At 43.8% G+C, this 25,398-nt stretch overlaps 3 protein-coding genes across 4 annotated transcripts in view; 1 reads left to right on the forward strand and 2 right to left on the reverse strand.

The window, feature by feature from the left end:
- Window positions 1-1,796: 1,796 nt before the first annotated feature.
- COQ7 (coenzyme Q7, hydroxylase) lies at window positions 1,797-7,894 on the reverse strand. Its single transcript, XM_055803820.1, has 6 exons — window positions 7,772-7,894; window positions 7,411-7,610; window positions 6,875-6,989; window positions 6,635-6,774; window positions 3,428-3,496; window positions 1,797-2,753 (listed from the first exon to the last, which is right to left on the reverse strand). Exons 1-6 carry the CDS (start codon window positions 7,830-7,832, stop codon window positions 2,676-2,678), a joined length of 663 nt encoding a protein of 220 aa, XP_055659795.1. The 5' UTR covers window positions 7,833-7,894; the 3' UTR covers window positions 1,797-2,675.
- Window positions 7,895-8,146: 252 nt separating this feature from the next.
- TMC7 (transmembrane channel like 7) lies at window positions 8,147-24,320 on the reverse strand. Its single transcript, XM_055803813.1, has 16 exons — window positions 24,157-24,320; window positions 23,704-23,950; window positions 20,950-21,098; window positions 20,438-20,605; window positions 20,174-20,259; window positions 19,500-19,645; window positions 18,749-18,896; window positions 17,128-17,298; window positions 15,547-15,704; window positions 14,525-14,642; window positions 13,878-13,975; window positions 13,379-13,562; window positions 12,426-12,556; window positions 11,999-12,154; window positions 10,483-10,561; window positions 8,147-9,298 (listed from the first exon to the last, which is right to left on the reverse strand). The coding sequence occupies exons 1-16, from the start codon at window positions 24,206-24,208 to the stop codon at window positions 9,239-9,241; spliced, it is 2,151 nt and encodes a 716-aa protein (XP_055659788.1). The 5' UTR covers window positions 24,209-24,320; the 3' UTR covers window positions 8,147-9,238.
- TMC5 (transmembrane channel like 5) overlaps window positions 23,339-25,398 on the forward strand; it is a 32,316-nt gene continuing 30,256 nt past the window's right edge. The window contains exon 1 of one of the 2 annotated variants that reach the window (XM_055803809.1): window positions 23,339-23,421. The gene's annotated coding sequence lies outside the window, so the exon portion shown is untranslated. The remainder of the gene's footprint in view (window positions 23,422-25,398) is intronic. The other variant, XM_055803810.1, reaches the window with a different exon arrangement.

Here is a 25,398-nt window from a genome sequence, read left to right on the forward strand (position 1 = left end):
GGATGTGCAACTTCCAGCTTTGAGTCAAAACATGCTGTGCCCCTCCCTCCCCAGCTTTAACAATGGATGTATAAAAGACGCCGTCTCATGCTGCCCCTGTTATTAAAGGCTTTACAACGGACTATTCATCAAGCAATCTTTTTTCCCCTTTTTACTCAATTATGGAAGTCCACGACTTACATGACTGCACTGCATGTTCTTTCAACACCACTCATTACCCCTTTAGCCACTTCAATTAACTGTATTCCTTCTTGAACATAACTAGGAATTTTCCACAAACCAGCAGCATATCAAATGCTTTAGAGAAATTAAGGCAAGAAATCTGCTAGACGTAACTTTTGTTCAGAAAATTGGTCAAGTTAGGGAAGATACTGTGTTAGTCTGATATGATGTACCTTTAGTAAACTCAAGTTTACATGCACGCTTCTTACAACTGCCTGGGGCTGAAACAATTAAAACAAGAACCCCTTAGAGCTCTCTTCTTATTACCCAGTCCCTGAGAAATCTGTGATTTAGCTTTGAACTCCTCCAGTCCAGTTATTCCACTGGGTGTGCAAACCAGTCATAGAGAACCAAAAGCTACTTTGTTTGGACAATGTAAATAACACTAGTGGTTTGAGCATAACCAGGCCACACCTGCAATGGTGTGATAGAAGTGATACTTAAAGAATGTCCAAAGTGTCAGTCATAATAAATTATACAGAACAGGAGTTTCTATATTGACATTTAACCTTCAGTCTAAGCTCCTTCACAAAAAAAAGGTAAATAATCCTCTTTAAGAAGTTCTTCATGTACAATTACACACCAATCAGTACCAACAAATACTAACAGAGCTACTCAAAGAGGTAGACTCAGATGTACCTGGATTAAATGCTGTCTGAAGCCTCACCAAGCTCCCTGATGCTTGAATTTGAGATGCTCTGAGATGCTGCTCCCACAGGTCTCTGATTCCTGATGGCATCCCTGTACTTCTTATCCTCCTCTGGTCTCAAAGCAGCTACAAAGTCAGTACATAGCATTTGGCCAGCACAACAGAACCAGCACACAGACTAGAACACAGAACAGAACCACACAACTAGCCTCAATATAACTGTAGTTTCACCATATAAGGTAAAAATCAAGATCAGCAATTTGGCCCCATTCCTCATGATAGTGAATGACTTGCTACTATTTTATTTCTTGATTTTCTAGGTTTATACCCATTACATCCCACATCCATAGCTGACCTGTTCAATTAGTTATATCCTACTGCCTGGGCTAAGAAATACTGACTTCTAACAGATTATAGCTGTTAACCAGAAAACAAGAAGCAAGAAATTCTGCTCCCTGATCTGTCAAGCTTAGCTACTCTTATTAAGAAAAAAATGAACAAACCAAAACAAAACCCACAAAAACCTGTAGAAATGGGAAACCCTTTAAAACTGGGAAAAAAACATTAGCTTATAGTTGTTAAACGAGTTGCATCTCCTCAAAGTTTTAGAAGCATGGATGTAAGGGGAAGAGCATGGATATGTGCCTTCTTTGACCCACAATTCTATTCACAGGGTTTCCCTCCCTTGCCACCTACAGTCAAAAGATCATGCTTCTCAGCTATAAAAATGGAAGTCTCTCACAGGGAATTTAAATGTTTGTATCACAATATCAGCATCTTCTATATTATCCATAGGCATTTGGAAAGACATAAAGAACAAAAGATGCATTCTTGCACAAAGTCCCTTTCATACCTACCAGTTTAAGGCATTCTAATTCCATGCTGTACCTTCATCTTCTGCAATTAGTATTTAACAGAACAGGCGTGCACAACTTTGTCTTTTTTTATTTCTACTGCTCCATGCCAGGGTACCGGCAGAAAGTCTAGAGAAATTATTCAAACATGGAGAAAGTAAAAGCATCTCTGTTTGAGAGCCACTGAAGACTAGCAGCAAAGTAAGACAAACTTGAAAGCTGTAAGAGAATATTAAGGGCAATTTCACAGGTGCTCCAGGTTACTCTCTCCACCTGCTTTATTCAGGGATTAACTCCTTACACTCAGGACAAAAAAAACCCAAACAAACCCCAACAAAAAACCCCCACAACTACAAAAAAAAACCCAAAGGAAGAAAAATTCTACCTAAAGAATTCAGAATTGAGCCTGAAAAAAAACCCCAGAAAACCCACAAACAAGTCTTCAAATGAAAGTTTTAATAATACCACTCTTCATTCAAGACAGACTACTTACTAGTACTTCATTTACTTATCCTGAAAATAGAACTCAAAAATATCCTTAGTTAGTATTAACCATTTTAAAGAGAGCTAATGAGCTCCAGCTTATTTCAAGTACATACAAATTTGAAGACAGAAAATGCATTTATTATTTTATGTGTGTATGTACACACACATATTATATATATAAATCATGTATATACATACATCTTTTGCTGCCACCTTGTGAACAGTCTCTGAATAAGAAGGTTTAGTTCACACAGACCCAGTTCTGCCACCTTTATTCATATCTGGCTCAACTGACTTCAGTACAGATACTTTTTGAACGGGTACTCCACGTGACAAAGGGTGGCCAAACCAGATGCTTAGTGAAGAAAGTTTTAAAAGGCCGAATAAAATAACTATTAGACTTCTGCAATTTCCATACACTTTTGTGTCACAGTTTATTACCACAAACATCATGGAATATACCACTAAATTCTTTCTGATAAAAATATTGCAGCTTTGCATCCAAGTTGTATAGCTGTCTTCAAAATTGAGTAAGCTGGTGCCTGTAAAATAAAGAATAAGAGATTAAATACAACTAATGAGGTGTTGAGCTAGATTGTGGTAAGGAATAGTAAGCATTAGCTTAAAAAAAACCAACAAAACCAGAAGAAAGCAAAAACACTAACAAAAAAACCATTAAAAAATGCCTGTATTTGTAGTCTAATCTACCCTAGAGAAAATCAAATTAAAACCAGTTAGCTTTACAGAATCCTTCCATTTCCCCACAAATATAAGTCAAGAGAAAAAAAGGAAAGAAGTCACACATTCCTCATACGGTATACAAGGCAGCACAGAATTTACTTCAGTACTTCACACCTCCCAATATGGTTGTGTTTGATGATGCCTGAAGTTCCCAGTTGTATGGATAGCACTTATTAGCCTTATCTTCAAAAATATTTAATCTAAAGTTAAAATAAAATCAAAAATTGTGCAGAGGACACCTCTTGGGAAAACACAATCACTTTAACACTTGACACGAGTTCTAACAGGTTCAATTCTGTTCTAGGAAAATTAAAGCTATGTTATTACAGTGCTTTTTCATATTTATCTTTGGGAAAGAATATCAAGCACCTTTTCTATTTCTCAAAGAACTACGTCACAGTCACTAGGTAAGGAAGATAAAAGCATCACAGCTACATCCTCACTAAAAGTGTAAATCAGTTAACATTGTACTTACTGCTTCTGCATCATACTCGAGACCAATGTCATGGTGCTCCCGTTCATCATCCCGAAACTGCTTGATTACCTTTAAAAACAGCAGTTAATTAGTAAGTCTACTTTGCAGAAAAATCAAGGCAGCTAGCATAAAAAACTATACGCTGTTGACCATTGTGTGCACCAGGGCAGGCATCTGAGGTGCGGGTCTCACAAAGACCTGAATCCACAATTCAGCAAGAAAGCAATTATTTACAGCATTATTCAAACCTAAAGTTCTTTTAATAGTCTCCAAAAAAGTCTTTAAAATCAAGCTGCTGTTTAATATATCGCTATCTTTTTCACTGTTTCAAGAAAATCTGTAGTCATACTAATTTGTAATGCTAATTAGTTTCACACATACAAATTATTTGGACAATTTAAATAACAAAATTAAGGTCCCTGCCTTGCCAGGTGATCAGCAAGGGTGTTTCCCTGTAAGCCAACAGGGCTTTTGTCCATTCCAGCATGTTCTCAAGACCACTATTTTTCTCTGCTAATTTTTCAACTGGGACAAAAAGGTTGAAAGAATTTTCTCTCAAGATGCCTGCAGATAACCAGGATTGCTTAATAAAGCGCTCCGTATTTACAGACACCCAAGCACTGTCCCCACCCAACAAATTGTTATCACTTTTGGTTTTGTCGCTAGTCCTCCCCGTATTGACACTGTGAATAACCTTGCTGCTTAGCTTTTTCTCTTTATTTTGAGCCCCCTCAGTTTATAGATTTTATTTTCAGGGGTAGAATTTCCCTTATGCATGTCAGCACAACCTGGGTTACTTCAGATACTATTTCTGTAGCTAGAAGACATATTTGGAGTAACCAGATTTAGCTACATGTTAAACAATGCACAATAGAATTGGAAATGAAGAAGCAGACCCTAAAGCAAGATCCCACCCAACAGAGCACAAACAAGCTCGATGTGCTGCACGTGGAAACAGGCCAGTGTCCCACAAACTGGCTGCTCATGGCTGGGACGGGTGCACTCTATGCTGGGTTAAAAGCCGGCGGGATGGCCAAACCCAAAGAGCAGTAGTAAACGGAGTTACATCCAGCTGGCAGCCAGTCACAGGTGGTGTTCCCCAGGGCTCAGTGCTGCCGCTGGTTCAGTCTAATATATGTACAATCTGGATGAGGAGATCAAGTGCACCCTCGGGTCGCAGATGACACCAAGCTGGGTGGGAGCCTTGATCTGCTTGAGGGCAGGAAGGCTTTGCAGAGGGATCTGGGCAGGCTGGGCCGATGGGCCAAGGCCAGCTGTATGAGGTTCAACAAGAAGTGCCAGGTCCTGCACTCTGGTCACAGCCACCCCACACAATGCTACAGGTTTGGGGCAGAGTGGCTGGGAAGCCACCTGGCAGAAAAGGACCTGCAGCTGTTCGTTGACAGCTGGCTGAACGTGAGCCAGCAGTGTGCCCAGCTGGCCAAGGAGACCAACAGCCTCCTGGCTTGTATCCGAAACAGCGTGGCCAGCAGGACCAGGGAAATGGCTGTCCCCCTGCACTGGGCACTGGTGAGGCTGCACCTCCAAATCCTGTGTTCATTGTTGGGCCCCTCACTGCAAGAGGGATGTAGAGGGGCTGGAGCGTGTCCAGAGACAGGCAACAGAGCTGGGGAAGGGGCTGGGGCACAAGTCCTGTGAGGAGTGGCTGAGGGAATGGGGGATGTTCAGCCTGGAGAGGAGGCAGCTCGAGGGGACCTTATCGCTCTCTGCAGCTCCCTGGAAGGAGGCTGTAGGCAGGTGGGGGTCAGTCTCTTCTCCCGGATAACAAGTGACAGGACAAGAGGAAATGGCCTCAAGTTACACCACTGGAAGTTTAGACTGGATATTGGGAAGATTTTCTTCACTAGAAGGGTTGTTGAGCCCTGGAACAGGCTGCCCAGGCAAGTGGTAGAATCACCATCCCTGAAGTGTTTAAAGAACAGTAGATATGGTGCTTAGGGATCTGGTTCAGTGGTGGACTTGGCAGCCCTGGGTTCATGGTTGGACTTGATCTCGAAGGTCTTTTCCAATCTAAATGATTCTATGAAACACCCTGCAGGATTGTGTCCCAATTTGATGCCTAAAATACTGGGGGAATTTTTGATCCCCACAGAGCTAACAAACATTAGCCCCTTACACGCTCTGAACAGCGTTCAAAACCAGAACGTGAATGAGGTGCTGGCTGACAGCAGGCTTGGTACGAGTCAGCAGCGCGCCCGGCAGACAGAGAGCAAAATGCACGCTGGGATGCATCAAACACAGCATGACCAGCTGGTCAAAGAGACGATTATCCCGCTGTATTCTGCACTGGTGCAGCCTCACCTGGAGTGCTGTGTGCAGTGCTGGGCCCCACCATGTAAGAATGATGTGAAGGTGCTCGAATACACCCAGAGGAGGGTAACCAAGCTGGTGACAGGGTTGGAAGGCATGTTCTATGAGGAACAGCTAAGGATTTGGGCTTGTCTAGTTTGGAAAAAAGGAGGCTGAGGGGCAACATCATTGCTTTCTACAGCTTCCTGAGGAGGGGATGTAGAGAGAGAGGTGCTGAGCTTTTCTTATTGGGATCCAGTGATAAGACATGTAGGAATGGTTCAAAGCTGCATCAGGGGAGGTTTAGACTAGACATTAGGCAGCATTTCTTTACTGAGAGGGTGGTCAAACACCAGAAGAGGCTTCCTAGAGAGGTGGTCAATGCCCCAAGCCTGGCAGTGTTTAGACATTCAGACAATGCCCTTAAATAACATGCTTTAACTTTTGGTCACCCTGAATTGGTCAGGCAGTTGGACTAGATGATCACTGTGGATCCCTTCCAAATGAAATATTCTCTTCTAACTATATAATCATATCCAGTATAAGCAAAATGTTACTATGCAATCACATTTTCTCCTTTTGACTCCCCTCTAAACCCTTCCTTTCACTCAGAATGAGTCAAAATTAAAGCAGTTCTCCCAATCAAAAGGGCAATACTGAATTACTGAAAGCATGCTGTAGCTAATCCAACATACATTTTAATTTTGGTGCTTGATCAATTTAGTTGCCGCTGAAGGAAAAAATATCCTTTTAACCTAAAGTTTCTGTTGACTTCAGCATTCTAAGCGATAGAACAAAGAACTGTACATTATACGAGCCTATTATTTTAAAAGACTAAAGTAGTATTAGGTAATTCAATGGATGTGTGAACTACTTTTTACATTTATAGTTTAATACCTGCAACAGTTCTTTGTACTTTTCTGGATCTTCTTCAATAAGAGTTCGGATCTGGCTATTGTAGTGATCCGATATGCTCTCTTCCACTGCCACTGTGCAAGCCATTGCACCTTTCTTTCCAAGCAAAGCACTTCCAGCCCCTGCGATTGTGGTACCAAACATATGAAAACAATTAACACAAATAATTGACACATCTGAAGACTTCACAAAACAATAATAATAGTAATAATACTAACTCACCTAAAACAAACCCTGCTACATTCCAAAAAGGCAACAGAACAGTAGGTCGAACTCTGTATGCAACCATTAGTTCATTGAACTTTTTGAGGTGATCTTTTTCTTGATTCCACATTTGCTGCAAAAGAGCCAGATCACAGTGAAGTAAAAAAAACAGGAAAGTTATACTCTTCCAATAAAACTAATAAACCCAACGAAAAACAAGACAGCTCAGGCCACTAATGCTGCTTGCGGAGGTAACCCTATTCACATCCCAAAGAAGAAGTGGTGAAGATGGGTAGATGAGGATAGTTATTAAAAGGCAACATAGAAATATTTGCAAAGTAAGAGTCCTCATGGCAGCACTATCCTAAGTGCAGTACTGGTAACCCCCTTACCACGTAATCCAGCCGCTCTTCGTAAACCCACATTTGAACGCATTCAGAAAAAGATGGCCAGCTATCTTACTAGGAAAGCTACAATTTTTCAACTTCATTCGACCACTATTAATCAAGTACAAATTAAGCAGAACAGCGATCGGTTTAGATCCACGTTCTTACCTGGATAACGGGCCCCACGCTGGACCTGCCCAAGACGGCCATCTGTCCCGCATAAATACGGTTTGCCCCGTACTCCCCGGCATGGTCCACGCGGATGATGCGGTCTATGACGGGCTTGTTGATGCCCTCCAGAGTCACCCGCGTGCTGCAGAGCCTGAGGGGAACCCCTCCGGCGGGCGAAGCCCACCGCCCCCGGAGACCTGCCGGAGAGACAAAGGTGACGCCAGCTCCACCGCCGCCCAGCCCCCGCCCGCGGCAGGCGGCCCCGGCCGGCGGTGCGAGGCCCCGGGCGGCGTGAGGCGGTGCCCCGCCAGGCTGAAGTGGGGGCAGGCGCGGGGGCCGAGCCGAGCCGAGCCCCTACCCGCCCGGCAGCGCCGCAGGGCACACCGCACAGCCGGAGCCGCGGCGGCCGCCACCTCCATCCCGCTGACCCCCACAGCTCCTCCCCGCGTCGCGCCGCCGCGCCGTCATCACCGCGGGCCGCCGCCGCGCGGCCCGCCCCCCCGCCATTCCCATTGGCTCCGCCAGCGGCGCTGCATTGGAAAGCGGAGCTGTCAGTCAGCGCCCGCGTCCCCTGGCTGCCGTGGGAACGGCGGCACGAGCCGGCCCGGGCGCGAGCGGCGGGGCGGAGCCAGCGCCGGCCACCTCCAACAGGCAGCCGGTAGAAAAACAATGAATCGGTGACCGCGCGTGGATTTCTTTACAACGAAGCCAGAAAACATTCCAAAACATTCCATAGAGAGAACAGTTTCTCACATATTAACTAACAGAGTACTGCTGCAAATTTCAAGTAACAAACACGACTCTGTACAGAAAACCCTCATGCACAATCTTTGAATGAAGAAAACAATTATCAGTCTACTCAACCAGCGCTCCGAGCCCCACGGCTCCAGCGGTTCACTCAGGCCAGAATAAACGTCAACTTGAATGATCCTGACACACACTTCTGAACGCTGTATTTCCTAACTGCAACTTAACTCTAAATATCCATACTTTAGAACAAAGAACAGTAGTCAAGATGTTTGTACAAGAATAAAACACAAGTAATAATGCCCTAACACATTTAAAAAAATAATTATTAAAAAAAAAAAAAAAAGGCTGCTTCAGAGCAGAGAGGCTGGCACCCAAGAGCAATGGCTTTCCCTGCGCCAGCCGTGTGCTGCTTGGTGACCTGATGGGTGGCCTCTTCCTATTCCCAGTGTTTATTCAGAGCTCTTTTATCAGCTTGTTTTCTCTGAACCATTTTGTGAAGTTATCCAGTGTTCAACTGCACTCGCTATTTCACAGCAAAATAAAGAAAGTCTCCTCTCTAAAAATATTTAGAAAACTGCTTTCAACCTCATGCCATCGTTTCTTCTATTTAAAAATACTGACCCACGCCTCTTTCTTGCTTTGGTTTTAAAAGATAAGTGAGTTGGGAACATGTGAAACCACACCTTTCCCCTCGCTCCTGAGTCTTAAAGCATCAATTGTAAGAGCAGTGCAGAATTCTTAAAAGTTTCAGTTCTGATCACATTTTACCCCAAACCCCTGAAAAAAAATAGGGACTTAAACCCCAACAACCCTGAAATTGTAGCAGCAATAATGTGTCCTACCATACAATTTCTGGGACAGGTCCAACACAGTATAAATGAACTAAATTTCCAGTCTTAGAAACTTTAAGGCTCACTAGCATAATCTAGACTAAGACCGTAAGCGTCCATCACACAGACCACAGTGCCAGGGTGCTGGTCAGCTGCTCAGTTTTTAGGTGCTGCAGATGCTTCTGCTCTTATTTAGTGGTTCTGGGAGTTTCAGGAAGTCAGGTTTTTCTTGGGTTTCATGGTTTTCAAAGATGCCTCTGAGCTTCCGTTATCTTTCTGATCAGGAACAGCTTGTCACGACTCTCCTGGAAAGACACAATAAAAATGTCTAGATGAACAGAAGTAGTACAAGTTCTCTATGAACAGCTCACTTCTTATTAGAAATAAATAGATGCACTCACGACATTGTACCCCAATTAGTGGCTCCTGCACACTCTCAACTGCCTGAACAATTTTAAGTTTACAATAGTCTTGACTTCGATTATCTCATGTTAAATCACATACTAAGAGTTCTGCGTTGAGCCTAGTAAAACATCTCACACCCCTAAAAACTTAAAACCATGCTTCCACGTGTGGTTGAAACCTTCTGTGTGTTAGAAGCCTAACAACAGTGGAATAAAAAAAAGTGGAAACAAAAATAAAAAGCACACAAGGATTTTCAGAATTCCTAACTGATTTAGGGACCCTTGGAAAAGCCGTAAAGCTTTTGCTCCTAAATTCCTTACTCTTCAAAAATCTCTCTCCAGCACTGTCTTTTTCTGAGGACAGGTTGTTAAATGCCACATCTAAAAGAAGAACATACCAAGAAATGGACTATTTCCTAAGAAAGTAAGAAGTCTTACTAGTGAGCTAGGCTCTGACTAGAGCAGTCTGACAGGCCACAGGATATGAATGCTGTCAAACATGGCAGAGCTTCTGATGGCCACAAAGAAGCATGTCTGCACCGGCATTGTTCTCCAAAGGACCAGTGACTTGCCCCACTATGAGTACCTGCTGCAGGCAGTGCTGGGACCTGCACTGTGGAGCAAGACCAGACACGCTACAGCAGAAATACGGGCCTGGAGGGAAGAGTAGGGAGCTGGTGCGTGTTTGTGAGAGCAGAGAAGGGAACAGAGGTGGGGATTGTGTAAGATGGTGGAGGGGACAGGAAGCATTCAGGTTCTCGTTTGGTAGAAAAAAAACATGCAGATGGGTGGATTTAAGTAAGACAACAGACGAAGAATAGGGAAACCACTTCTCAGAGGTGCATCTCAGGCATGTGTGCTGCCTGATATAACCAGACCTTGCTGCAGCTGCAAGTGACAGCCAAGAAAACCAACCAGACCATCCTGCTTTGGTTATCTTTCTTGTGTAATCTGTAAAACATCCTTCACTGCCTGGGCAACACCAAGTATCCAGAAGACTATGAAAACTGCTGTTCCTCTGTATGCCTGATTACTGACACAACAAATACAATTTTAGGGTCACAGAAAAGCAGGTTACATCTTACCATAACCAGCTGCTCCCTCAGCTGCTCAACCACTCGCTTGTGTGCTCCAGCCAAGGCAATAAAATAGAACATAACGAGGCTGCAAACAACAAACCAACATTACGTGTTAGCGTCGTGTAAACAGAGTTAGTCAGGAAAAGGTTGTTACAGGCTAGAGGAATTGTCAGTTTGTGCATTTGCTTCAGATGAGAAGCTGCTGGAATAAAAAAAAAATAATTTAAAATTCAACATACAGTTGGGGTAGGCTGGGCACAGCTCCGCTCAAAAGCATCTGCTGAGGTTATCTGTGCTGGCAGGGAGAGTACTAGGAGAAACACAGGTATGGCCACTTTCAGACATTACAGGTTGTGTTCTCTCTCTCTCTGGTCAGTTCCTGCCCTGCAGGAAAAGTGTGTGTATGGGGGGGTTGCTCCTCAGAAATTTACTTTAATGAGGTTTCACTGGAGTAACTCTTTGCTCCCACTGGGATTTCTCACTATGGTAAACAGCCACACATCAGTATTGCAGCCATTCCTTACAGTGCATATTCTAGATGTAATCTGTGACTCTGATTATCCACAACACATTAAATGATGAAGAGCAGTAGCAAGAACAAGAATGGCACAAATGCCTATACAAATAATGTGTTTTCTTGTCCAAATAATTAGTAGTAGGGTAGCAGTGCAAGTCATCCTCCACCTCTTACACAGGCTTTATGATAAAATAAAAAAAAGAAAAAAAAACCAACCAAAAAGAGGACTTGTCATTTCCCATGTATGCAATAACAGGCTCAGTTCAGAACACATAAACATGTGTTATGGAAGACAAGGCTGGGTGGACTCTGAAATAAACTGCATGGTTTCTCAAGTGTAGAAGTTGTAGAAAGGATCATGTAACAAAGCCCCAAGATCTGAAAACAGGCAGGTTAAACCCAAATGTAAAAAAATCCATTTAAACGTTAAAAAAAACCCCAAATTTTTACTGCAGGAGTGACCAAAGACTGGAACAGGCTGCCCAGAGAGGTTCTCTGAGAGGAGTCTCCATCTTCAGAGATATTTGAAACCTAACGGGACACAGCTCCTGAGCACCTGCTCAGGACCCTGTTTTCAACAGGAGGGTTAGATTAGATGACCTTTGCAGGTGACCGTCAATCTTAAAAAAAAATACCTGTGATCCTACATTGAATTTTATCATACAGAATTGACTGTTTTGAGGACTCTGATGCTGTTTCTGTTTTTTTAAAGGTTTGTGGATAGGATTTGTGATGACATGGCTTAAAATGCTAATTTGCAGAATGATTCACAGTTGACTTTTGAGAAGGACAAGTGTGGGATAGGGGACATGCAAGAGGAAACAGAATTAAAGCTAATGAGTGTGACAACATGAGCAAAGACATAAGAGCTAAGGATTCATATGGGCTTTGATGCTTTTGACTGCAGATGGAAGATCTGGTCTAATAGTTGTTTGGTATCAGCTCAGTAAGGAAGGAAATGAACTACGCAGCTGCATGACTGAATCAGGTCTCCACAGTACTCACCAAACGACCAGAAAAAAAGGCACTGCAAAGGCTTCTGATGCTATGCCATAAAGGATCTGCTGCAGACCTGTTGGAAACCCAAGCACTGTATCTGGAACAACTGCCCATGAAGTGTTAAAACTCCTGAACGGCCCACATGCTTTGGAGGAGGGGATACTGTCAAAGAAGCAGAACAGAAAGGAGATGCTACACCAAAATGTAAAGACAACATAATCCAGTCCAAGTTCAGCACCATTTTGCTGATGGGCTAAAAGTGTCCTTTGTCTTAAAAACTGTAATTCTTAGTTCTTATAAACAAGTTATAATTTTATTTATTATACACTGTATATTTTATTCCAATTTATCATTCCAAAATAGCGTGCCTGTTTTTAGGGAACTGACAACTTAGAACAGATGTCAACTTCATAGAAATTAAATTGTCACTTACTATGCTATGCTGATTCCCAAAGGAATAAAAGCCAAGAGGAGCCCAATCAACAGCACCACCAAGAAGAAAAAATTGGAACTTGATGCTCTGATAGGCTTAGCTGCAGGTTTACGTGTGTGTATCAAACTGATCTGAAGAGGGAAAACAAGCAAGACTGTTATGAGGACATCTGTATACATATGTCCAAGTACACTTTCTCCACCAACTCAATATTCCATTCTCAAATATGCTGACAGCTACCACCTAACCAACATTCCTTTGACATACATGGACTCAAAAAAGAGCTAAGGCAAGAACGCTTTACATTCTGGTATAAGTCAATGTCTCCTATTTTGAGTAAGAATTTGATCCAGAGGGCCTCATACACTTGCACAGAGTCAACTGGCACAATCATTTGGTATACAATCCATATCGCAAGCCTTCAGCTTTGTTCTGCCACATCTTCACTGGGTACACCCCCTCTTGTAAGAACTAAAACATCAGTAAGGATTTGATGCACAGAAGTAGCTGTGTGGTCACAGAGCAAAGCTTCATATATGCAGAAACTACATCCTGAACATCCAACCCAGCTTGTATTTTCCATTTTGCTTCCAAATTTTTAGCAGCTTGGCAAAATTTTGTCAAAGTTCTAAGCTGTGTTGCTAGTAAACAGATCATTGCAGAAAAGTGATCTAAACTAGCTTTATTACATAAAAAGGTTTTATTAAAAAAAACCTTGACAAGTCATTGAAGAGGTAGTTATTAAAACGTTGGTTTGCTTGATTTCAAAGCAAAATTCCACCTTCTCCTAAAACCAAGAAACTACAGAAAATGGAATGCCACTGCCTATATTTCCAGTACACTGCATTCTGGGGTGGTTTTAGGGGTTTTTGTTTGGTTTAAATCAACTGCATACCTATATTACAAAAGCCACAGAAACATGTTCGATTTTGTTTACCACACCTCCTCATTACCTTTTTAATGTAAAATATGATGAAGTATTTTATAGTTGCTATTGCAGGGAGAAGTGGTGAAAAGAAGGTTCCAATCCAGCAGATAGTCTGCCCATAAATGATTTCCAGGACATTGTCAGGAATTCCAAATTCCGGCAATCCACACCACTGAACTGGCTTGCAAGAGCAATGAGTAACTAACAACCTAAAACCAAAGAACACAATTAGTTCTAGATTAAAGTTATAGAGCTTAGCTGAATTCTAATGCATTTGGAACACACAGATATTTAGCATTTAATCATTAAGCAACGTAAGAGAAAAATATCTGAAGAACAAAAGACTCAACTATCAAAAACTACACAGCCATCTGAATAGCAAAGTACTCAAACCACCAGAAATATGTTTGCATTTTACTTTAAAACTGGTAATCTGGTTAGAAATATAGGGAATTAATAACAAAAAAAAAAATGCGTTTCATACACCATTTGCAAAACTATGCTTAAAAAGCAGAGATACTTACTTTCTAGGAAAGTCCACAAACAGGGTCATAGCAAGAATTATCATAAAATCAAATATCATCAGTTTATACATTTCTTGCCCAACTTCAGATTCCCAGCACTACGAAAACAAGCCAGGGAAAACAAAAATGGGAGTCTAAATAAGTGAAAAATAAATCTATCAACCACTAAAGCAACAAATGTCCCAGTCAGTGAACACCATAAAGTTCAAATTGTATTAACTCCCATTTCGAAATTATTTAAGTGTTTCAGAGCTTCTACACCAAGCTTTTTGTTTGTTTTGTTGGGGTTCGGTTGGTTGGTTGGTTGTGGGGTTTTTTTTGAGGAAAGGCCATTTATCTTACTGGAGCAAAAGGCAGTAACACAATTGTCTCCAAAACAGAGCTACCTCAAACAAGCGTCATGGTAGTCAGAAAGTCTATGCTAAAAAATAATCTGCCACTGGACCAATTCTAATTAGTTTTAGACAAACAAAAGATATACAGAAGAACTGCACTGGTTTGCACTGAGCAGAAAGAATCAGCACCAGGTATAACATGAACAGCAACCCCAGGTCTGATTCCGAATATCTCTAGACAAGCAAGTCTCACGGAAAACAGATCTCTATTCACATGTTCAGGTGATTAAAGACCAAGATAAATCTGCTTACAGGATAAAGTTCGTAATTGTATCCACAGGCCTTACACTCATCAGTGGCACAGTAGGAGATGTGACTCCACAGCGAGAACAAGAGAACACCGATATTGGCCAACCGCACAAAGACACACCTGGAAGAAAGGCAAAACCCAATCCCAAACCAGCCAAAAAAGAGCTGTTCTAACACCTGGCTCACCTTGCACAGGAGTCCCAGGAAGGCTTGAAACACAAAAGGGTTGTACAGAGCTTTAATGGAACAGCCAGCTAAATAATAAACACATTTCTTTCCATAGTAGTAAGTTAAATTGCTTTTCACCTTCCCTGCTTGTTTCTTTTCTCAGTATGGTTCCCAGATCAGTCATTTCAATTGCAGATCTTCATGCTGCAACCGGCTGCGATTCTCCCAAGTACAGTTCGAGAGGCCAGATGACAACACTGTGTGCAGCATCTCCCTCTCATGTGGCTTCAGGCCTCCAGAATCAGTAAGCCAAATTGAAAATACAAAGCACAGGGGCTTGCAAAGTTCAGATGCTTCAACCCAGATCTTACTGCTTTAAGGTGCCAAGCACCCGTTGTTCATGCTCTCACACTGAAGTATCTTTTAGCCCCAAAATTTTAACTTCTCCCTTGAGCTACGTCATGCTTCAGTCACTGCTGTACACACACATTTGCTCATTCAAGGAACTGCTGCATGCAAAGTGGTATGAACCCACAGCTCTGCAGCCACAACTTCTCTACTAACTATTCAGGTTGTTGAAGATGTCCAGATCACACAGCTAAATGGGACCGAGAGAAACACCTGGACACTGAAATGACTGCTCTGTACTGTCTTCAAAACAGGGAATTGCTTCCAGATTTAAAATTAAAATTTCCAACTAAACAAGTCAAACAACGCCTGCTTGGCTTCCAGTGCCCAAGATCCTCCAGTGCAGAGTCCAACCTCTCTGCTCCTTGATATTTCAATGTTTACAATATTTATAACCTGCCAAGAACAAGCTGTTGAAACATCCAAGGCCACAATAAAAATGTCTTTACCTCATGAGTGTCAGCCTGATTTCAAAGGCTGGTGAATAATCTTCAAATCTGATCAGAAATGAGAAGATCTGGGGAGCAATGAAGTTGGCCAATGTGATCACCATGGAAGGCAAATACTGCACTAAGAGATTAGCTTGGAAGTTCGTGTTGTTGATGTCCTGTACAAGAAGAGATGAGAGAAAGACAATAAAAAAACCACACTTCCCTGCCATCATGCTCTCTCCAGCTACTCACTAGCTTCTCTTGCCCAGGATTCAGGTAGCATCTTTTACCCTGTCTTCATTCTCTGCCTATATTTGGAACTACAGGCCTGACCACTGCTGCCTACCTCTGCAGTTTGCTGCTACGCACCCTTGCTTTCTCCTGCTCCCTTCACCAGTAACTCCCTTCACTTGCAGGTATGAGTATTTCTGTGCTTCCCCAAAGCTTCCATTTGAAGAGGTTCATCTCACCAAGGCTTGTGTCTGACTATGTTGTCTAACCCAGCACTAAGGCTACCAGCTTCTACACCTACGTCAAAGTGCAGACTTTTCAAATTATTCTCACTGGTGCCAAGCAGCTCCCCTACTTTCCTACCATCTTAACAAGCTCTTCTACCTACTCATTTAGGCAAGGTCAGGATATCAAACTTTATACATAAAGCCCACAGTAAGTGAAGCTGTTTTTCAAGTTGTTCAGTGTTGTGCTATCTTCTTTCTCTGCCCTCAAACAATACCTCTGACATGCCTCTTGGTCCCCATTTCCTGCTTCTCTCTCCGCAATCCTGTCAGGTTACAGAACAGTTAGGTCCACCATGAGCACAGCTTTCCCCATGCACAGCCAGAGCCCATCACATTGAACGGTAAACAGAGGGGACAGAAAAAGTGTGGTCCCCATTCGTATCAGGCTAATTCAATCCTGGGGTCCTACAGAGAAGTCAATTACTGTTGCAAAACTGTTGAAACTATTATCTGCTCTTGTTACGCTTCTGAATCGCTCTTTCCATCTGCTTGTCCTGCCAGGAGTGAATAACCCCCCTCAACCTGAATCTTCCCACTGCTGATGCAAAAACCTTTTCTTCTGCAAAGCACTCCATGTTCACAGCCTTCCTGTTTCCCCACACCACTGCAACTCAAGCCACAATATAGATCCTAATCTTTACTCCCCTGCTGTTCATTTTTGCACTTGAGCAGTGAACCAGACCAAGAAACTGAACATGATGAAGTTTGTTTTAACCAGATCAGTTCCGTCCACCAGTTCACTACCCAGACACAAAAGTGCTTGTACTAGCAGATCACAGTGAGGCGAGAACAGTTACAGGGGAAGGACAGTGAGGGCTCCTTTTCTGGACAACTGCATTAGCTCCAAGGCACACGACACTGAAGCCTCCACACCAAAGGGAGACATCACTGGGGAGTTTTTGCACATGGTTCTTGACCTTTCTCACTCCCTCCTAAAAAAATTCTATGCCTGTAGAAAGTGTTTGCAGACCCCTTGCATGAAAGGTGCTATATTAAGATACGTGACTCTTTCACAATATTTCCTCTTGCTGTAATCACCAGCCCCGCTTTAATCTGCCTTAATGTCAGATCTAATACTTACATTGGAGTTTTCTTGAGAGAAGACAGTTGCTCTATAAATAGAGTAAAAACATCCTGATAAAACTGCAATGACAATTATGTTTATAAATATTCTCAGAGAGTAGATGCGTAGCTTTTCTTTCATTGTCCTGTCAGCTATTTTTTGCTTCAGTCTTTCTTCCTCCAAGTCTGTCTACAAACAAAAGAAAAAGGATGCGTAGCTTTCTGGTACAGCATAAAACATGGGGGAACATGTTTTCTACCTCTGGAATGTGTAAATCCATAGCCTGTTCTAGGAGGGTCACTCCACCACCTGCCCAAGCACACTGAACTGTGAGTGCCTCTTCATTGACACAAACAGGTCCAGGCAGCAGGGGCAGACCCTGTGTGCTCAGTCTCCTCAGGCTGAGCACCCTGCAGCCAGACAAGTGTCTCATAATCCTCTTACCTCCACTGTATCAGCAACCTATCTCCTTGAGGACAAAAAGACAACTGCTTTTTTATCGTGAGACTGATCTCAGATAGCTTGGTACTAAACTCTGAATCAGGTAAATGAGCCCACTCATCTCATTATTTCTGCAGGTGAATAACCCGTCCTCACCCCTCACCGCTATGGCTCAAACTTCGTTCTCCTACTCTTTGTGAAGAAAAACTGGGAGATGGCACAACAGCAAGAAGCAAAGTCTTGAGCAGCTTGTCATGTGAACATGATGGATTTCACCTTAGCTGAAATACAATATTGCCTGTGAAGGCAATTTAACCTGGGCAAACCCACAGATTACCCAGATATTTTCTGAGGACTTATTTCCATCAAATAGTAATATTAAGGGGCGAGTTCTGCTAAGGTGTGAGTTCTAGAGGTAAAAGTGCGGTAAGTTAAGGAGGTTCTGCTTATATGATGAAACAAGATGACCATGAACTTGAGCAGCAAGCAGCTCACTGTAATTTATTAAATCTGAAATTACTGCTTTGTGGTTTGAAGTGGAAGTATCTTTTCAAAGGTAATCGTATCACTACACAAATCTCTGCTTCCAGTGTGCAGAGAGCAAAGAGAAGGTACGGGTTTCAACAGAAAAGCCTTTCAGGCTCTTTTCAGAGAGCTTTACAATGCGGGAAATCCATTAGCTGCATCAACATTTGTATGTGCGTATGTGTCAAAGACACCTAGCGAAAAACTTCCAGTATCTTCTTACTGCAACAGTGCTCTCAACTTGTATGAAGAGTACCATCCAAATTTTACCCCTCCCCCAAACTACTGCCTACCACACTGCAGACTTGTAACCCAGAATACTCAAACTGATTCCCGACAGTACAAGGGTTTTGCCCGCAGCTGAGATAGTTTCTACATAATCCAACAGGAAAAGCTAACACAGGAAGCGGGACTGGAGTGTAAGGAAGGGGCAGATAAGCAACAAGCTAACAGGCCCATGGGGGAAGGGCTGTCAACCTCAGTGCCAATCCTTCTCACGTTGCACCACAATTCTAACTAGCCACAAAGCATGCAAGAGGATGTGGGTTGCCCTGCTCCCAATATAAAATACTTCAATCCTTCTTATTCCATTATCTGCAAAATTATACACCTCTCTTTTTTAGCCATCTAAGCTATTTGGAACCGTAACCATAGCAAAATGAAAGTTACTCACTTGGAGCTCATATTGCAAGCTGCGATGTTTTAGCTGTGCTGCATTTGGATCCGTAATGCAGAAGTCCCACCCTGCAAAAACTTTGTTACAGTAACTCTGAAATTGATCTTCATCATGCACCAAGTTCTGCTTAAAGCCTTCCACAGACCTAGAGAGAAAAATGCAACTTTACTTCATTCATCAAAACATGCATTTTATCCACAGAAAAAGAAACCACATCTCAAGTGACCTGGCTCATCAAAGACTAAACGACATCCCGCCCCCCATGACCAGACAGTCACATTCGCTTTACATTAGTGAGTCTCTGGGAAGCTTTCAGTGTGAAGTTCTGCAGCAACCAAAGTCAGCCAAAGCCATGACTGACACAGGTTACTTCCCTCCCCGCTTAGCTACAGTCATACCTTCTCACCTCACCCAGCGCTTCTCTGACACCACAAAAAGCCGGCTCGGAAACCTGAGATGATGAAAGAAAAACCCAAACCCAAAAGAAAATCCTCCAACAACAACATATAGTTGATGGTCTTTTATTTATATATATGCATACGTATGAAAAAATAACTTTAGATTTATTTATTTTTATTTTTTTTCCTGGGTTAGTTTCCCAAACACAGACAAAGGCTACTGTGGCGCTGCATCCTCAAGCAAAAGGTTTCCCATTTCCATATAAAAAAGTTCTAGAACGCAGCAGATTTCCTACAAGGAAGAATCCAATGTAAACTTTGCAGTAAATAAATCACACCAACATCTTTACCTTTTTATTATCCAGAGGAGACTTAATGCAAGGTAGGCAAACGTAGCCAGCAGATATGCTAGTGGCAAGTTGTACCTCAGGATACTGAGCCATGCAGCATCTATTGTGTAATAGCCATAAAATAAAGTTGTCGCTTCAAGGAATCCCTGAGAAAACACAAAGTTTAAATAGAATTTGTAACAGTACTAGCAACTGCCCAGTTAAATCCAACTGGGTATTAAGCAATCATTTTGTAAATTTAAAATTACTATCGGGCCTCCCAGCAAGCTACAACAGTCTGTAGCTTCTAAATACTGCTACTGCCTCTACCAAACTATAATGCAGACACTATGTGCTTAAAATCCCTCCCCTCTCGAATAAAAGAGCTCTGTGACAAGGCCACTGAGACTCTACACAGAGAGCACAAGCAGCAGTGTGCTCCAGAATATGTAACATTCAGCAGCTGGGGAGGAGAGGTGCAGGCTGCAGCATGTGGCCAACCAGGCCTTGGGGACACTCGGTAAGAAAACTCTTCTCATAGATAAAGGCTAATTCTACCCCATTGATGCATATGCCTTATCATTTTTCAAAATTATCAAAGCTGCATTCCCCAAGTAAAATGTTTTCACATTTTACACGTTATGCGAGACACAAACTTAATAACTAAAAAAAAAAAAAATCATCTAATTACTTACAGTGCCACTGAGCAAATCTTTGAGGTAAGTATAGAAGTAAACAAGTCCCTTATTACCACTAGGTTTATAAACTGTGCAGTGAGGCTCTGTCAAAAGAAAGGCAGGAAAAGCCACTCAAATGGTAATGCCCATTAAAATGCAAGATCCAGTTAATTCAAACATGGTGAGTTCTTATTTAAAATGCATTTCTTTGTCCTGGGAGGTGGAGGAGAAGCTAATGGAAAGGGCGAAATCATACAAACAGCAGTACACAAAGATGTTTACCTATGTTCTTTGGAGGAATTTTAGCAAAGCTACTGTTGAATATTCCATATGTAGAAATGACGCTGGGAAGGGTAACAAAACTGAACATCAGGATAAAAATTATAAAATTCAGCAGGACCAGAAAACGCAGGAAGGAGAAGTAGGACTGGATGCCAGTACCAAATTTCCCTGGGAATAAAAGAAACATGTGCCAATAATTAAGACAATGAAATAATTAAAAATTCGTAATGAGCAGATTATCATTTCAGTTACATTGAGTTACCTGAAGAAACATTACTAAAGCTATTTTTAAGTACTGCAGGCTTTTAGCAATATAACTGAAAATATGATTTTTTATTAATTTCCTCAAATATATTTTGTTCTACTGCATCATGGATTTCGCATCAACAACAGTAAGAGAAGCAGGTAACTTAAACATATGCAGTTACATCTGAAACTGTGCTCACACATCTAAAACTATTAATAGCAGAAGCAACTTTAAAGAGGAGAAATCAACACCAGGCAATAAATACCTTCTATGCTGTGAATATCATGTCGCCAAAGCTCCAGGTAAGACGACAACTCCTTGACTTCATTGAGAACTTTTTTCAATGATTTACTGCTAGTTCTTTTCCACTTGTTCCATCCAGACTCGTATTTTATATCAGCCTGCTGGCAGTCCCTAAGAATCAAGAAATATGGTTACAAGAAAAGCACAGAAAATAGTTTTTCACTACATGCAATAGGGCCTAGCACAATGGAGCCTGGCTGCAGCCTTCAAAGGGATAGCATAGAGCTAAAAATTGGAGTAACATACACTAGCTGTCCCCATCTGTTCCTTCTGTCAAATGTGACATCAAGTTAATTCAAATTTAGCAAGTCCTCTCACAGAAAACACCTACCTCTCTTGGAGAAAAAAAAAACATCCAATTAACAATAGCACAACAGAGAAACATATTTCCAGTGAGACCTCGGGGGAGTCGTCACTAATGATTTCATACTTACAAATGGCTGGAAGACAAGATTCCTTCCTCAAAACTTCTGACCAGAGCACCTTTACCAAGAGGCTCTTAAAAGATGTCTCTAAAATATTTAGCTTTCCTCTTTCAATGTTATAAATTCAGCTGTTCAAAATAGAAAGTTACTCTTTTTTTTTTTTTGTAGAAAATTCACAGACCTCAAAATCAGAATGAAATGTCAAAATATGTTGTGGGAAAAAAGCAAGAAAAAAATATCACACTATAAAGAGGCATAAATATTTAATTTATATTTTTGTAACTTCAACTTTTATATCACATTCCAGTATGCAATAGAAGACTAATGTTATTCATTTCTAATTACTCAGGTTTTATATCATTTTGAAAAATTGGCTGGAAAGTGCCAACTCAATGAATTTGATAAAGTATCTTTCTGCCACCATGTGTGGGGGTGTACTGTTCTAATAACAAGCTGCCAACAGATACCAAGGATGTACCACAAACTGTCTACAATTTTTAATCACTTCTCACAGGTTTTCATACTACATGCATATATTTGCAATTTTAACAACTGCTGCATGGTCAGCAACAGCATCAAGGAGACTTCTGAGTTGCTCAGAGTTTGCATTTCATTTTTTAAGAAACCTTAAAAAAAAAAGACAAAACTTCGCAAGATTGACTTGTATGCAGCAAATGCTGTTCCAGCCTCTGCTGCCACTGAGGAAGAGCAGCAGCTAAGCACCCATGAGGACACCATGCTAGAATAGAAGACAAAGGTTTAAATTTAAAGGGCTTTGTACACAATCCTACTCAAGTGCATAACCGACTCACCACTACACCATGCCATTACTGTGTGTGCTGTATGTTGACAAAATTTCTATATCCTTCTCAGCTGAAAGTAAAATAAGCATTTTGGCTACATGCAACAACCCTATTTGCAACAATCAAACAGGCTGCAACGACCTCATCTGTAAGTGCAAATACAGCTACTCTCAAAAGAGTTCATTCTGTTGAAAACTACAGGCTGCAGCATGTAGGTGTTTTAAACCAGACACTTTGGAGAACTATTTGGCCTGTGTTTGGTCTGCGTTTTAAGTAGAGGCGTGGGCTGCATATTCATCTGTGTTACAGAAGTTGAGTGTTCAGCTTCCAGGACATTTGTGTCAAGCATTTTGTGCTGGCAGCTGCTGCACAATACGCACAGATTACTGACAAGTAGAAATGCCAAGAAGCCCCACCAGAATCTCTCAGTGCTGAAACGTGTAAACAAGCTTGGGACATCCCAGCTCTGCTCCTGACAGGCACAATGGCCCCAGGACTGCAGTTCTTTTCTCTTGAAGGACTGAGCTTTAGATAACCAACTTCAAATAAAAATTCAACGTATCGAGCACTTTCCTTTATGATGACCTGGATCTTCTGCTGTTCCTTGCGTACAGGCTGTAGGGTTAAACTTAACAGCGAGGTCAGGCTGTGACCTGTTCCCCACCGCCCCTGCAAGCCTGTTCTCTGTGGAGCACCAGACATTAATCGTACTTTCACCTCTCTCCTGGTTCCTAACCAGAACTACGAAGTACCTGATTTAAAGGTGTGGCTGTTCTCTGCCAATGTAAAAGTACATGCTGTCCTCTCTCTCCTCAAAGGAGCTCTCAGCCTAGCAGTAAGGGATGCGAGAGCAAGTAGGGGAATGAAGGCAGGGCGAGCGAGGCACCCCCCTCCCTCCTGGGGGCTACCACCGGAGGGGCAGGAACCGGGTGCAGCTCACTGCAAAGAGCAAATTTAGAAGGGATATGGGAAAAATAAGAACTCATCCTGGAAAGCTTCCCTTCACCTGTACTGAGCCGCACCCGAGCGAGCACAGCATATTTTGTGAGACCTGCTGATAAGGCACAAGAGCAGCACTGGCACAGCAGAAAGGGGTCTGATGTGATAACCCACAGTGACCCTGGAAAGCACGAAATGAGGCCAACAAACAAAAAAAAAAAAGAAGGAAGTTAGGAAGGCAGTGAGAAACGTGTTTGGCTGCTGCAGGTAATTCCGTTTTGACTCATTTCCTCCTGTTCAACCTATTGCCCCCCCGGGCGGCGCCCCCCCCCCCCCCCCAGGCCCGGCGGGAGCGGGCAGGCCCGCGCTGGGAGCCCGCCGCGTTCGGCACCGGCACCTGGGCAACTCCCGGCCAAAGCCACATGCCACAGGGTGAAGGAGACGAACCCCATCCCGCTTCAGCCTGTGCAGTGCATACGGAAAGGGAACTGAAGAAAAAACAAAAAAAAAAAGAAAGAAAGAAAGGAAAGAAAACGTGCAAAGATTAACCTTAATTTCCGCTTCTCCGCGATGCTCAGGGGGTACTCCCTCGCGGGGCGGGCGGGCAGCTCGTCTCCCTCCGGCTCCGGCCCCCGGGCTTCAGCGCTGCCGAGCCGCCCCGAGCCCCGCGGCGCCGCCCGCCGCTCCTGGGTGCCCGCGGCGGGGACGCGCCGCCTCAGCGCCGACTGGTAGCTGGGCAGCTGCTGCAGGAAGCCCGCAGGTGCGGCCCCGCGCGGCTCCTCAGGACGGGAGAGCTCTGCGAGGGGGGAAGCACAGCGGCTGCGGAGCGGGGCTCGCCACGACACCGCGCCCGCCCGGCCGCCCCCGGGACCCCGCGGCGCTGAGGGACGGAGGCGAAGGCGCGGGCAGCGCCGCTCCCCGCCCCGACCGGCCGTAGCCCGCCGGTGGGTGCCCCCTCCCCGCCTGCGCCCCGCTCGACACCTGCCCCCCCCGCGCCCTTACCGCTGCCCGCCAGCCAGCCCGGCGCCTCCGCCGCGGCCCCGCGCTCGCTCATGTCTGCGCGGGAGCAGCCACGGCTCCCCGTCGGTGCCGCCGTTTCCGGGCGTTACGGAGCCGGCGGGGTTGCAGCTGCCGCGGGGCCGCGGTTGCTGGCGGAGCGGGGGCGGGGACGAGGTTCCCCCCTCGGGCCGCCTTCCCCGGGGCGCCTCGCCCGCAGGGGGCGCCCGCAGCCGCTCACCCCGCGGTCGGGGCCGCGCTCGCCCCTCAGGCGGGGGGCTACGGTGGGGGCAGGCGCGGTGAGGCTGCCCCCGGCCCGGTGAGGGGGTCGCGCCGCGGGGCCCGCAGTGAGGGGAGCGGCGGAGGCGGAGGGAGCGGGCGTGCTAGGCCTCTCCCTGCTGCACCAGCAGCCCTGGCGTTAGTCCTGGTACACCTCCTTCTGCAGCATTGCCTGGTACCGTTGAACTTGCACGTTTAAAGAGAAAAGGTTCCAATTTGGGGACATTGGAGTCTTTTTATTTCTCTTACCTAGGGCTTGCTTTAAAAATACCGTGGCGAAGCACTGCGGGGTGTAAACATTACAGCCGCAGCCCTCCCCTCAGGCTGAGGCAAGGCCCAAGCCCCCACACGCAGGGCTGTGGGGTGTTCACATTGCTGGGCGCCTCACAGATGTTTGACTTAGAAACAGGCTTTGTTTCAATGTCTTCTGCTAGTTAAATGTCTGTGGTGGTGTTGGGTGCTGTAAAAACTTCTTACATGCTCTGATACTTGGTCAACTCCTGTTAGTTTGTGACCCCAAACCCCCTAGCTGGTTGTGAGTGACTGGGCTCGGCGGCACAGGCCATGCTGGAAATGTCACCATTTTACCCTGAATGTGAAAACGGAGCATAAACTGCAGCAAACGAAGGAGGTGCTTGGGTCTCCTTCTCCATGCGGCAGTGAGGGTGGGGTTTTTGTGTTAAGTTGTAGTAAACTTCCCTGAGAGACTTATTTCTTGGCATAATTCTTGCCTTTAGTATGAAAATAACACCATGTGTGATGAAAAAGAAAACTTGAGTAGTTTCAACAGAATTATATGTGGAGGGGGATAGGCATTTCTAGCTATTTCTTTCTGTGTTCTACTGGCAAATCAATAACTTTATTTTTCTGAACATTCCTCATCCATTTTCTGCAGTACTTTAAAAAATAAGTCATTAGTTTTCTGGGTCCTGAAGGCATCCTATCAGACATAAGCATGTTTCTTGACTT

This window comes from Falco peregrinus, chromosome 5, assembly GCF_023634155.1.
Source record: "Falco peregrinus isolate bFalPer1 chromosome 5, bFalPer1.pri, whole genome shotgun sequence".
NCBI classification, from domain to species: Eukaryota; Metazoa; Chordata; class Aves; order Falconiformes; family Falconidae; genus Falco; species Falco peregrinus.

What these genes read in the sequence shown, in the direction of transcription:
- TMC7 (XM_055803813.1), bottom strand. Translation starts at nt 24,208, where the DNA reads ATGAGCGAGCGCGGGGCCGCGGCGGAGGCGCCGGGCTGGCTGGCGGGC. An exon ending in TCATATTTTACATTAAAAAG is followed by an intron (nt 12,557 to 13,378) that starts GTAATGAGGAGG and finishes TTCCCTCTTCAG; the next exon opens with ATCAGTTTGATACACACACG. An exon ending in TGAGGGAGCAGCTGGTTATG is followed by an intron (nt 9,299 to 10,482) that starts GTAAGATGTAAC and finishes GTGTCTTTCCAG; the next exon opens with GAGAGTCGTGACAAGCTGTT.
- COQ7 (XM_055803820.1), bottom strand. Translation starts at nt 7,832, where the DNA reads ATGGAGGTGGCGGCCGCCGCGGCTCCGGCTGTGCGGTGTGCCCTGCGG. An exon ending in TGTAGCAGGGTTTGTTTTAG is followed by an intron (nt 6,775 to 6,874) that starts GTGAGTTAGTAT and finishes CCACAATCGCAG; the next exon opens with GGGCTGGAAGTGCTTTGCTT. An exon ending in AGTACAAAGAACTGTTGCAG is followed by an intron (nt 3,497 to 6,634) that starts GTATTAAACTAT and finishes CTGTTTTTAAAG; the next exon opens with GTAATCAAGCAGTTTCGGGA.